Consider the following 13,377-nt stretch of genomic DNA (forward strand, 5'->3'; position numbering starts at 1 on the left):
TAATAATAATTAAATAACAGTGAGTTAAGACTTAAACTGTGTTTAGATGCCATTTGTTAATGGTGTTCCTGTTAATACAGTAAACATGAACTAACAGTAAATTTGGAGTTAAATGTGTTTAAGTCTTAATTCACTGTTAATTAATGCTAATTACCACATTAATTATTGTAAAGTGTTGCCAAGTGTATGATGCAGGCACTGGAAATTAAAATGTAAAACATACTCTTCCAAAATACAAATTTTTCTTTCAAAAAGTTGGTATCCAGATAGCTGCAGTGCGTTATAATTATATTAATAATATACTTAACTCACAATAATTGTTAGCGCAATGAAGTGTTAATAATTATTATTTAAAAAAAAAACTATTTCAGTTCTATTTTAGATAGGGCATGTTGCACTTTAAATGTCACATATCCTGTTCATTTATTTTGTTTTTGCCGTGTTCCAGTTTTGCAGTTCGGCTTCACCACCATCTTCGTGGCGGCGTTCCCTCTGGCTCCTCTCTTAGCGCTGCTCAACAACATCATCGAGATCCGGCTCGATGCCTACAAGTTCGTCACACAGTGGCGACGACCTCTGCCGTCACAAGCAAAAGACATAGGTATCAAAAACTCTGTACATTAACCTCATGATGTTTTATGATGTGCAGCAGTTTAGAGCTGCTTGTACATGTATTTTTCTCAGTAATTTGTTTGTAATTGTTTGTTTGTTCCTGGCAGGGATCTGGTACGATGTCCTGGAGGGGATTAGTATCCTGTCAGTCATCACAAATGCCTTTGTCATCGCCGTTACCTCAGACTTCATTCCTCGCCTTGTTTATGCCTACACGTACGGACCATGTGCTGGTCAAGGTCAAGCGGGGGAGGGGTGCGTGAACTTCCTCCTACTTCTTTTTTTCGAAGGAACTTACTTATTCATCATACGTCATAACCAATAAACACACACACACACACATATATAGAGACTGACAGACCATCTTAAAGAATATGCTAACCACAGTTAGCATATGTGGTCGTGAACTAGCGTTAGATTATGCTAACTCACTTACTTTTGATTGTTATGCCTTTTTTCAAATTATTTTTGCTGCTTCTATGTAATTCCTTCTCGTGTTTGTCAGGTGTATGATGGGTTATGTAAACGCCAGTTTGTCTATATTCCTGGTGTCGGACTTTGAGAAGAAGTCCCAACCCAGGACCAACGGCTCCGAGCTGTTTGGAGAAGCAGTGAAGTATTGCCGGTACTGACTTTGCTACTCATTTCTTGTTCAAGAAGCCTGATTTATTTGTCTTTTTTTTATGTAAGCTATGATATGACAAAACATTAAAAGCATGTTAATCGGCACTCTGCAATCTTGGAATGGCCAACGTATGTGAGAGTGATAACGATACACAGGCTTGTTGCCATAACTTGTAAATTCTGACATCAGTTTTAAACAAATGCTTTTAGCTTCACAGTTATTATAAAGACAGGACTGTAAAATTACTCTGCTGGCTAACACTAGCATATTCACACCCATGTTGATTAATTAACCTGTTTTGTATAGAGTTCATACATCATGTAATTAATGAGGACTCAAGTGGCACACGGGCTCTCCAGAGAGTCACCAAGCCTCACATTAGATATGAATCAGAAAATAATTCTAACTCATGAAGAATACAGACTCTACAAAGTTTGCCTGATATCCCAAGAGATTGTCCTGCAGCCTGCTGAGTTCTTTTTCACCTTTGGAACACAATAATCCTATGATACTGTCACCTTTTTGAGTGGAAATAATTTTTATTTTATTATGCTACTGAATTATCTCAGTCTTGTGGTTTAACATCGTCCTCACCAGCTGTTTCATCCACCAGGTATCGTGACTACAGAGAGTCTCCAGACTCGACTGAGCCATACTCGTACACATTACAGTTCTGGCATGTCCTGGCCGCTCGACTTGCTTTCATCATTGTATTTGAGGTCAGTGTCAAACAAGCAGCTGTAAAACGTGAATAAATATTGGGTGCAATAAGGGTGAAATAATAGTTGCATTACCTTTCATAAAGCACGGATGTGGCCACGGCTTGGGCTGATTACTGGTTTCACAGTATCCTGCAATTTGAAAGTGCCATGGTGCCAAAACTGTGAAGATTTCCTGTGTGATGCATGAGCACACCTAATGTCATCCTATACAGATCAGTCAGGAGTGGAGCTAAAGCATGTGTGTCACAGCCAAAGAAAGAAGTCTTGAATATTTCACTTGTCCAAAAAATAAAAAATAAAATAATCCACACACACAATTGCAACTTAGAGGAGGAAAGCCACCGAATATGCAAAGCATGTTTTTGAAGAGTGGCTAAAAGAGGGAGTGAAACATAGCACCAGTGACAGTTTTTACAGAATTCAAAGTGTTATTTTGAACTCCATCAAGAAGTCAGTATGAAGCTGCTATATTACTGAAGTAATTACATGAAAGTTACAAATTGTGGATATGCAGCAGGAGAGAGAGAACAGAAAGGTGTTCAATCCCATATAATACCATGTACAGCAGTATTTTGCCTAATTTAGCCAAACCAAGTTTAGAATCAATCATCATTTATTATTTTTATGACTGTTATTGTGAAAGTTTTGACATTTTCAACAACATCCTCTGATTTTCAGCACATGGTCTTTGCCATCAAGACCCTGATTGCTTACTTAATCCCAGACCTTCCCAAAGACCTGCAGGACAGAATGCGGAGGGAGAAGTACCTGATCCAGGAGATGATGTATGAAGCTGAGCTGGAGAGGCTACAGAAAGAGAAAAACGAGAAGAAGAAGAAAAAAGACCGGGCCCAGCACAAGGAATGGCCCTGACTCAACAACTGGTATGTTGGTGATAAGATTCACATTAAAGCTACAGTGTGTAGGATTTGGTGTCATCTAGTGGTGAGACAGCAGATTTTATTATGTTTTTTCCAATCACAACAATGTCTCCATTCATGGTCCCTTGCCTTGTTGTATGATAACTGCTTTCCATTTCTGCTAATAAATGCTAATACATTCTACACACTGTAACTTTAAAAAAAAAATTATCCTAATTATTCCATTAGATTAGATTAGAGAGAACTTTATTGATCCCTTGGGAAGACTCCCTCAGGGAAATTGAGAATCCAGCAGCATTGTATAGCAGCACACAGGGTAAGAAGCACACAGAGTATCAAAAGTGAAAGTTTAAAAAAAAAAACAGTTTGCAAATATAAATATACATACACAAATATAAATACCAGACATACTGATCAATACTGGTTTACTGGCTACTACTGTTCCTCTCTTTCCCGTCCTCTGTCTTCCTGTTACTCCTGCTGTATGTTTCAGATTTCAGCAGATTAATATATTTATTTATTTATTTATTTATTTTTTTTCCCCAGATTCTCAGCTGGTGCTGGTGCTGCTCAGTGGACACAGTGAAAGTGGGTTTCCTGCAACATTTTTGGCCCTCACTTCTTGCTCCTGTCATGTTCAGACCAGCGCCTCCTCATGGACAGTTGCTGAAGTGCATCCAGCAACATCTGGTTGTCCTTTTAAATGTTAAGCAACAGATTTTTACTACCTTTGTTTTTGCCTCTGGTTTGTACCAGTTCAAATGCTGATCTGTCTTCAGATCCTAAATCTAGATTTCAAACAGAACAAAACTTTCACACGAGAGGATCCACTCCCCTGGACTGACTGAATGATGAATTCTGTTTACATTTCTCCTTCTTTAAGGAGCTATTTTATTTTTTGTAAATACAGATATTTAAATAAATGATAGGCCGTTTGTTCTGCTGTAGTGTAGTGCAATAAAAACCTCTTAGAAATTGATTCTGAGCTGTAGCTGCATTCACACATTGCTCAAGTCTAAATTGCTTTTAATTTGAATTTAGATGGATAACAGCAGCAATAAAGTATTTATTGTAAATAAAGGTGCTTTTGTCTTTTATAAATATGTAAGTCATGGCCTATGTCACCAGGAAAGGGAATGTTAGTCACTTTAAAATAAGTGTATAATATATTTTTTAATATCTATTTGTTTGAATGTCTAATCGTGACCACCAGGGGGCAGGGTATCTGAAACTGTGTATATCTTGAGAAAACTTTGTGTATCAAGGTGCAACTTGGTACTCAAGGTCACCTGACTGTCATCAGACAAATTCAACAATGGAGGCATTTTTATTCTTATTGTGGCCACCAGGGGGACATGTCTCTGAAACCTTGGCTATGCAATATCTTGTCAAAACTTGTCTGTGTCTCAAGGACAAAGTTGGTACTCAAGGTCACCTCAGAGTCAAACTTGTTTCATTATAAGTTTGACATTGGGTGCACGTTGATTCTAATTGTGGCCACCAGGGGGCCAGGTCTCTGAAACCTACCACATTCCACAATAACTGACTGGACGGAGATGAACCTTGATACTGTAATTTCCATCTTGGTAAGACCTTACAGTTCAAATTTGGGCTCTGCGACGCAGGTTAGGGTAAGTATTGCCTTTTTTATTTAAATATTTAATTTCATTCCTCAATTTCCCTGAGGGAGTCTTCCCAGGGGATTAATAAAATTCTTTCTAATCTAATTTGACCAAATTATTATTTGTTATTTGCACAGTATTTGGGGAGTCCTGGAAGCGCCAAATATATAATGTAAATATCTACTGTTAACGTTGTTTTTTTTTATTGCATCTGAGACACACCTAGTCAAGTGTCAAGAATCCAAAAAATGGAATTTCCTATCAGAAATGATTAAATGTAATTATATAATAGCTAATATTTGAGCCCAACTAGTAATTATCCTATGTCACCACTAGAGGGGGTGAGTGTGCTTAGTTGCAGCTCGACCAGCTCTTTTTATTGTCTGGTTGTGAAACTTGAAGGCCAACTAGCAGAGGTGGGACGAAGTCACCAGCAAGTCACTCTCAAGTCATGAATCGGCAATTTACAAGGCTTAAGTCAAGTCCCAAGTCAAGTCTCAAGTCATAATGACCACCAATTGTTTGCAAGCTGACTTGAGACTTGCCCATTCATGACTTGAGAATGACTTGGCAGTGACTTCGTCCCATCTCTGCCAACTAGTCACCTGAACACCTGGATGTCTGTGACACCAAGTCTCTGGAGGATCTCCTGCTGAAATATCAAATGAGGGTTAGAGGATCTGAGGTTTTGTCTTCCCTGAGCATGATCCAGTGTTGATTCCAGAGGCTGGAGATGGCAGCGGGAATGCCGGAGTGTCACCTGACTATAGCACACAGATAGATAGTTACTTTCTGGAGGTGTGGGTACCATCCAGGATCCAAGTCGGCACACACTTCCACACCTGACCTGCATTATTTATATCCCCCTGATTGTGGTTTTAATATATTGTTTAGTAAAATAGGGAATAAGGCTTTAAAAAGGAATAGTTTGCACCATTTGTTGTATTTAGTTATCGTGTTACAGAGTAACATGTCACATGCCATAGAATCCAATGGACATCAACATTGTTTGACCTTTAATTTGGATAGTAAACATTCAACCTATTCAATTTATTGAACCTATTAGCTCAACCATTAATTTGCATCACTGTTTACAAAAAATTAAAACAACTTTAACTTTGGCCTCCAGTACAAACTGAAATTGACCTTTGTCACCATTTTTACTGTTTTTACCCCATAACTTCATAACATTCAGTCAAAAACAGTCCAAACTATACCTATTTGGAATCTTTATGATCAGACAAATAACGTGGTATAGTTTTAAATATGATTGGAGCATCTTTTAATTTTGACCCGGTGTAATTCTTCATTAACCCCTACTTCTGCTGCCTATTGAAAATTCAAGTGGATAATCTGCTTTTTCAAAAGAGTGATGTCTAAGGAGTATTTGGCTAGAATCTGGTGCTTGTACCACCATTTGAAAGATTCCTCTGTAAATATTCTGTTACCTGCTGCTCTAAAATTCTGCTACCTTTTGTCATATTTACATGAAGCGAAAAAAATTCACCACACTGTGGAATAGAGAACTGATAGAAACCTGGATTACACTGATGTAGAGGCTTTCACACAAATTCCATTTTAATTATTAAAAGAGGAGCGCAGAGGAGGCAAAGTGTTTTGTGTGATGTGATGGCGACTCTTCTCCCCGTAAGAGGATTATCCCTGACACGCGTTCAGGAGTTACGTAAGGCTGTTGGAGGTTAATATCTAACATTTTCTCAGATCCCTCATTTTGGCAGCCTGGTCCTCTGTAAAAGTGGCAGAGCCTCTCTGAGGCATGGCACCATGGCAATTACCCAACACGGGGAAACAGATGGTCCCATAAAGTTGTGCCTATTAAAAAAAAAAGTAGGTATGTTTTTATTGCTTTATGACATCACATAAAGATGTGAAGCAACAGTTTTAGAATTCATTATTTTTTGCCTCTAAGTGCAAATGAAATAAAATATAAATCACAAAATAACAAGTACCCCATTTCATTGATATGACAGAATCAAACCCTCACCTTAGACATAAAGATGTATATGGTTCTGTGTGATTAAATGTAATAACTTTATCCTACATAAAAAATTATGCAAATCTTGACAAAAGCACCAAATTTGGCATAATTGACATTCATGGCATACTTTGCAAATCTGATCAATTAGCCACTCAAAATTCCAAGATGGCCGCCTTTTCCAAGCTGACCACCGTAGGAATCTGTCAAATTATGAGCTCCTCTCATTTTAAAATGTCATTTTCTTGTACAAATCTTTACCGTTACACTCCTACACCCCATGCATATTTATAAAATAAACACTGAAGCAGATAAAAACAGCTAAAATATGACAAATCTACATGACAAAAATACAGAACTTGAAGCAAAAACATAACAAACATCCATCCATTTTCTTCCGCTTTATCCGGAGTCGGGTCACGGGGGCAGCAGCTCAAGCAAAGCCGCCCAGACCTCCCGATCCACACACACCTCCCCCAGCTCCTCCGGGAGAACCCCAAGGCGTTCCCAAGCCAGCCGAGAGATGTAATCCTTCCAGCGTGTCCTGGGTCTTCCCCGGGGCCTCCTCCCAATGGGACGTGCCCGGAACACCTCTCCAGCGAGGCGTCCAGGGGGCATCCGGAAAAGATGCCCGAGCCACCTCAACTGATTCCTTTCGACGTGGAGGAGCAGCGGCTCGACTCCGAGCTCCTCCCGAGTGACCGAGCTCCTCACCCTATCTCTAAGGGAGCGCCCAGCCACCCTGCGGAGGAAACTCATCTCGGCCGCTTGTACCCGCGATCTCGTTCTTTCGGTCATGAGCCAAATCTCATGACCATAGGTGAGGATCGGAACGTAGCTCGATCGGTAAATCGAGAGCTTTGCCCCCCTACTCAGTTGTCTCTTCACCACGACGGTCCGATACAGCGACCGCATCACTGCAGACGCTGCACCGATCCGTCTATCGATCCCACGCTCCATCCATCCCTCACTCGTGAATAAGACCCCGAGATACTTAAACTCCTCCACTTGAAGCAAGGACACACCACCGACCTGAAGAGGGCAAAGCACCTTTTTCCGGTCGAGAACCATGGCCTTGGATTTGGAGGTGCTGATTTTCATCCAGGACGCCTCACACTCGGCTGCAAACCGCCCCAGTGCTCACTGAAGGTCCTGATTTGACGAAGCCAACAGAACCACATCGTCCGCAAACAGCAGAGACGAGATTCTGTGGTTCCCAAACCAGACCCCCTCTACACCCTGGCTGCGCCTAGCAATTCTGTCCATAAAAATAATGAACAGAACCGGTGACAAAGGGCAGCCCTGGCGGAGGCCAACGTGCACTGGAAACAGGTCTGACTTACTACCGGCAATGCGAACCAAGCTCCTGCTGCGGTCGTACAGGGACCGGATAGCCCTTAGCAAAGGACCCCGGACCCCGTACTCCCGGAGCACTCCCCACAGGGTGCCCCGAGGGACACGGTCGAATGCCTTCTCCAGATCCACAAAACACATGTGGACTGGTTGGGCGAACTCCCATGAACCCTCGAGCACCCGATGGAGCGTGTAGAGCTGGTCCAGTGTGCTGCAACCAGGACGAAAACCACACTGCTCCTCCTGAATCCGAGGTTCGACCATCAGTCGAATTCTCCTCTCCAGTACTCTGGAATAGACCTTACCGGGGAGGCTGAGGAGTGTGATCCCCCTATAGTTGGAACACACCCTCCGGTCCCCCTTCTTAAACAGAGGGACCACCACCCCGGTCTGCCAATCCAGAGGCACTGTCCCCGATCGCCACGCGATGTTGCAGAGGCGTGTCGGCCAAGACAGTCCCACAGCATCCAGAGACTTAAGGTACTCAGGACAGATTTCATCCACCCCAGGAGCCTTGCCACCGAGGAGCTTTCCAACCACCTCAGTGACTTCTGCCTGGGTAATGGATGAGTCCGCCTCTGGGTCCCCAGTCTCTGCCTCCTCTTCGGAAGACGTGACGATGGGATTCCCATCGTCCCATTCAATCCCATCGTCAATCCCATAACAAACATTCACTGTGGATAATACGAAAGAAACACAGGATAGAATATTCAAATTTTTCAAGGATGTTAGTACTTTATGTGTATCCTATTTTATGTTGAAGGGCCAACGTCACACAAAAGCAGCTTAGTCCATGAGCCACTCATCCATTTTGACCAAATCGGTACCATTTAGGGGGAATAAACAACACTTAGAATCCAGCCTCAGTGTATCATGGCCTATACAAAAATGTATGATAGCCATCCCAGGGTGGTAGCTGTAGCCAGGTAGGGGTCAATGAAGATTTACACAAAGGTAAGACTTTAAAAAATGCTCCAGTAATGCTAAAAAACTATATCACATTACTTGTCTGATCATAACAATTCCAAAAAGGTATAGTTTGGACTATCTGTGATGGAATGGTCTGGAGTTATGGAGTAAAAACAGCAAAAATGGTGACAAAGGTCAATTTCAGTTTGTATAGGGGTCAAAGGTTCAAGTTGCTAAAATTCAATTAAAAAAATGATGCAAATTATTGTTTGGGTTAATAGGGTTCTAATAAGGAATAGTTTGCACCATCTGTCATGCCTGGTTATCATGTTACAGTCATAGAATCCAATAGATGTTGACCTTGTTTGACCTTTTACCTTGGAGACCAAACATTCATCACAGTCAAAACTATTCCATTTATTAATCCTTTTATTTCAACCAATAATTTGCATCATTTTGTACAGAAATTGGAACAACTTTAACTTTTGACCCCTGTTCAAACTGAAACTGACCTTTGTCACCATTTTTGCTGTTTTTACCCCATAACTCCAAAACATTCCATCACAGATAGTCCAAACTATACCTTTTTGGAATCATTGTGACCAGACAAGTAATGTGATATAGTTTTCAACATGATTGGAGCATTTTAAAAGTTTGACCTCTGTGTAATTCTTCACTGACCCCTAACTGGTTACAGCTACCACCCTGGGATGGCTATCATACATTTTTGTGTAGGCCATGATACACTGAGGCTGGATTCAAAGTGTTGTTCATTCCCCTTAAGTGGTACCGAAAACCTGCTTGGCTCATGGACTAGCTCCCAAGATGTGGCTTTGGTGTACATCTTGGAAAAATGGCCGCCATGATGGAACTTCATGTGGTGAATCGATCAGAATTGTTAAATACAGCCTCTGGCAAATTTTGGTGCTTTTATCATAATTTGCATGATTCTAGCATAAAATAAACATTATCTGTTCCACTAACATGCAACTATTCTACCACGTGTAAACAATATTGGCTCCAAACTATTTGAGTTAATCAGTTATGACCTTGCATTTAACCTTTCAAAGTAAGAGGTCATGTGATCAGTAGAGAAGTGATACATGAGTTCATATTTGTGTTTAATTATAGAAACCATAGGTGTATTTTCTACCAAGTCCTCAAACTGCTTATTAAACATTAATATAAAGTCATATGTCACCTTCTTGTTGGTCACATGACCTTTGCATCATATGACCTGTCCTCTGCATCTTTTTCTGTCACACCAACCACCTCACCACATCTATAAATCTCTTCTTCATCTCCTCCTACCTGGTAGCTCCACCATCAGCATCCTTCTCTTGATATACTATCCCACATCCACCTGAAGCTCACTTCTCTCAGGTTGTCCTGTCCAATGATCTATTTTGTACAGTGGTCAAAAGTTAAAGTTGCTCAAATTTTGGATTTCCTACTTTGTAATTTATGAAAGTACACATATCCAAGGCACTTCAGGGATTTTCCAGTCTAACTGGGATTAGAACCAATGATCTTCTGGTCACAAACTCGCTTCTGTAACCCCTAGACCACAGTCTAGTTTATGATTTATGTGTTACATGAAGACACTTGCTTCTCATATCTACAAGTATAAACCCCTCCAAGTATAGTAGTTTTTGTATGGTATAATATAATCTGTTAAGTGTGTATCTGATAAATACATAACAAGTAAGGTGAAATTATACTGGTTTATTTTTATTTTAAAAGAGTTATACTTCTAGTAAACTTGGACAAACTTCTTTTTTGTAAGGGAGAAGGAAGCTCATAATGAACACTGCTTCACTGTGCTGCAGATACAGTAAGTCGTACAAATCAAGCTTCATTTTGAAATCATGAACAGCAGCAACAATCTCGTCTTTGAAGACTCTTACTAAAGAACTGATATGACTCTGTTTGCAGTAAATCACTTCTACTTGCTCCGATGGATATCTGATAATGAAGAGTTGATGAAACACATCTCAAACATCTCATTATTCCAGACATACAAATTCATACACGTGCTGTGACTTTGACCTTAATGGTTGTCATTGTTTTGTGTGTGTGTGTGTGTGTGTGTGTGTGTGTGTGTGTGTGTGTGTGTGTGTGTGTGTGTGTGTGTGTGTGTGTGTTGATCTACTGGACAAATTACAAAACTTTAATTTGGGATTGAATAAAGCCTCTAATTGCAGGAGATAATTGATCATCGTGCTACTCTTATGAGTGTGATATTGGATTTCTTTTTTTCTCTCTCTCTCATCTTTCAGCTGAGGCCTGAAAAATATTCTTGATTAGTGGCCAAGTGGTTAATGCGCTTGGTTTCAGTTCAGAAGGTTCTGGGTTCAAATCCCACCCCTGCCACATTTCTCCATGTAATGTGGAGTTGCGTCAGGAAGGGCATCCGGCGTAAAACTTGTGCCAATTCAACAAGCAGATCCACCTTGGATTTGCTGTGGCGACCCCAAGTGCAAACAAGGGAGCAGCCGAAGGGACTTACTTTACTTTTATTAAATTCCTCCACAGCACAAGCTGTACAGGACTGCAGAGAATGATTGGTGCATGACTGGTTTCAATAATTTATCAGTTACTTTTTTTAATATAACATTTCCTCACTCCTAATGCTTTCACTCGCTATGAAAAATCTAACATATACAGCAGCAAATAATAGTTATTAATGGGTGTGTTGTGCAGCACTGCAACCTTCTGGATGCAAAACCTTTCATAATGGAGAAGTGTTTCTGTGAGTTCAGAAACCATGCATCATTTTATGTTTCTTTTTTAAAATGTTATACCTTATTCATATGTCTGTCAACATTATATGCTGCAGTATTTAGCCTAAACAGTTTGGGCATAACATGAGGTAACAATAAAATCTGATGCCTATTTTATCAAATGCAATATAAGAACAACAATTTTATAGTAAAACATACAAAAAAGTACATATATATTTTTTTAGCCAAATTTGGGCATATCCAGTGTATTTCTAGGTCGGAATGTGGTGACAATGACACAGAAATGCAGTAAGTCGTATTTTCGGCATTGTTATCTTAACATAACCCAAATGTAAATGTGCATTTTTGGATGTTAAATGTAAGATACATATTGTGCATGTGTGAGGTAGTTTGTAGGAATACGCATGAAATATTGCACTTAACTTTTTGTATAATATGCAAAACGCGCCATGAGAATATGTAGCTTCTTTTTTTTTTACATTAGTCATATTAAGATGTTCTAACAAGGTGAGAAAGACGTCCTTTTTCCTGACACTCAACAAGGCAACCACCACAGAATTTGCCAAATTAATCCACTCAAAGAGCAACGCAGTAATGCCAGCAACACAGTTTGTAGTTGTCAGAATGTTATTGGTACAACAGCATCTAAAGAAAGATGGATAGCAAGTCATATTAATTATTTTTAATATATATGTCAACCCTGCACCAGTCTTCAATATTAGCTTACCGCTAATGTTGTGCATGGACTGCACATTTTGTGTTCTTTTTCTTAACAAGATATTGAACTTAGCTTATAGCAAACAACAAAATACATTTTAAAACTTGGACAGTATAAATACCATAGGTACAAGATAAATCACATCTCTATGGTAAACTAGCCAAGGCCACACTTTTACGCTATTAGCCAAACCAGATAACACAGCTTTTCCCCCTCCCCCACCCCACCCCAAACCTGAACAATGAACAATAAAGGCAGCTGTTGGGTCTTCTGTGGAAATTTACAGTACCAGATCCACCACTGGAGAAATGGTCCCTATGGAAATTTGATAATATTACCAGCAATGTAAAATACAAGACCACGTTCATAACTTCTTTATGAAATTTTAACTTGTGCAGTCAGGAGATTTCTCTTATATGGCACAAATGTCAAAGGTGAGCAGAACCACTCAGGGGCTGGATTCCTAACAGTGTTTTAATATGAATAAGGTTGTAAAAAGTCAACTTGTTCTTCAAATGTGACATAGCTTTAAACAGAACAGCTTAAGTAACAAGAATGATGAGTAAGAAGTGATAACATTCAACAATGTAATAATTATCTTTGTCAACTGATAAAGGAAGCTTTTTCAAACTAGGGTTTACAGGACTTTATGACATCATAAGGTAATTCTGAATTCAAGGCAGAATTTTGAGCGTCAACAGGACACCTTTGGAATGATCATGTATGCAGTCAGAAATGGGGATTATGTAACCTCAGAGATGCCAAGAGATTAAAAAAAACCATGGTACCCTATGGCTTTGCCAAGCCAAATCACATTGCAGGTGTTTAGCCCATGGTGTTGCCTCCACATGACATCATCTGGTTGAGCCTGACTGATCCAAAGAATATAGGTCCTAGGTCTGGTTCCAGGAAGGCGTACTGCTTGTCAGGTGAACCTCTGAACTAATGTCAGTGATGGTGGTTTAAACATTTAATGACCATCTCTCTGGAAGTCTTCTGAGCATATTTCAGTAGGAGGAGACCGGTAAAGGCTGGAAACTTCTTGAAGCACTTGTAAGAACTTGCTTGAGAAACCGACATCTGGGTGACCCACTTGACTGTCCGCCACCAAGACTTGGACCTAGGTAAGCCATGGAAGATCGATGGATGCTGTCCAAAAGACCTGGTCACTTGTAGTGGGTTAAAACAGCTGTCA

At 40.1% G+C, this 13,377-nt stretch overlaps 1 protein-coding gene across 3 annotated transcripts in view; it reads left to right on the top strand.

Annotated features, from left to right (window-relative positions):
• LOC117503956 (anoctamin-4-like) overlaps nt 1-3,519 on the top strand; it is a 49,506-nt gene extending 45,987 nt beyond the window's left edge. For all 3 annotated transcript variants that reach the window (XM_034163273.1, XM_034163272.1, XM_034163274.1), the window contains 6 exons: nt 449-601; nt 720-867; nt 1,118-1,237; nt 1,851-1,956; nt 2,638-2,834; nt 3,386-3,519. In XM_034163273.1, the coding sequence (XP_034019164.1) occupies nt 449-601; nt 720-867; nt 1,118-1,237; nt 1,851-1,956; nt 2,638-2,832 (722 nt within the window). In that variant the 3' untranslated portion in view covers nt 2,833-2,834; nt 3,386-3,519. The remainder of the gene's footprint in view (nt 1-448; nt 602-719; nt 868-1,117; nt 1,238-1,850; nt 1,957-2,637; nt 2,835-3,385) is intronic.
• The last annotated feature ends 9,858 nt before the right edge of the window (nt 3,520-13,377 follow it).

The sequence above is a fragment of the Thalassophryne amazonica genome, chromosome 22, assembly GCF_902500255.1.
Source record: "Thalassophryne amazonica chromosome 22, fThaAma1.1, whole genome shotgun sequence".
Classification (NCBI taxonomy): Eukaryota; Metazoa; Chordata; class Actinopteri; order Batrachoidiformes; family Batrachoididae; genus Thalassophryne; species Thalassophryne amazonica.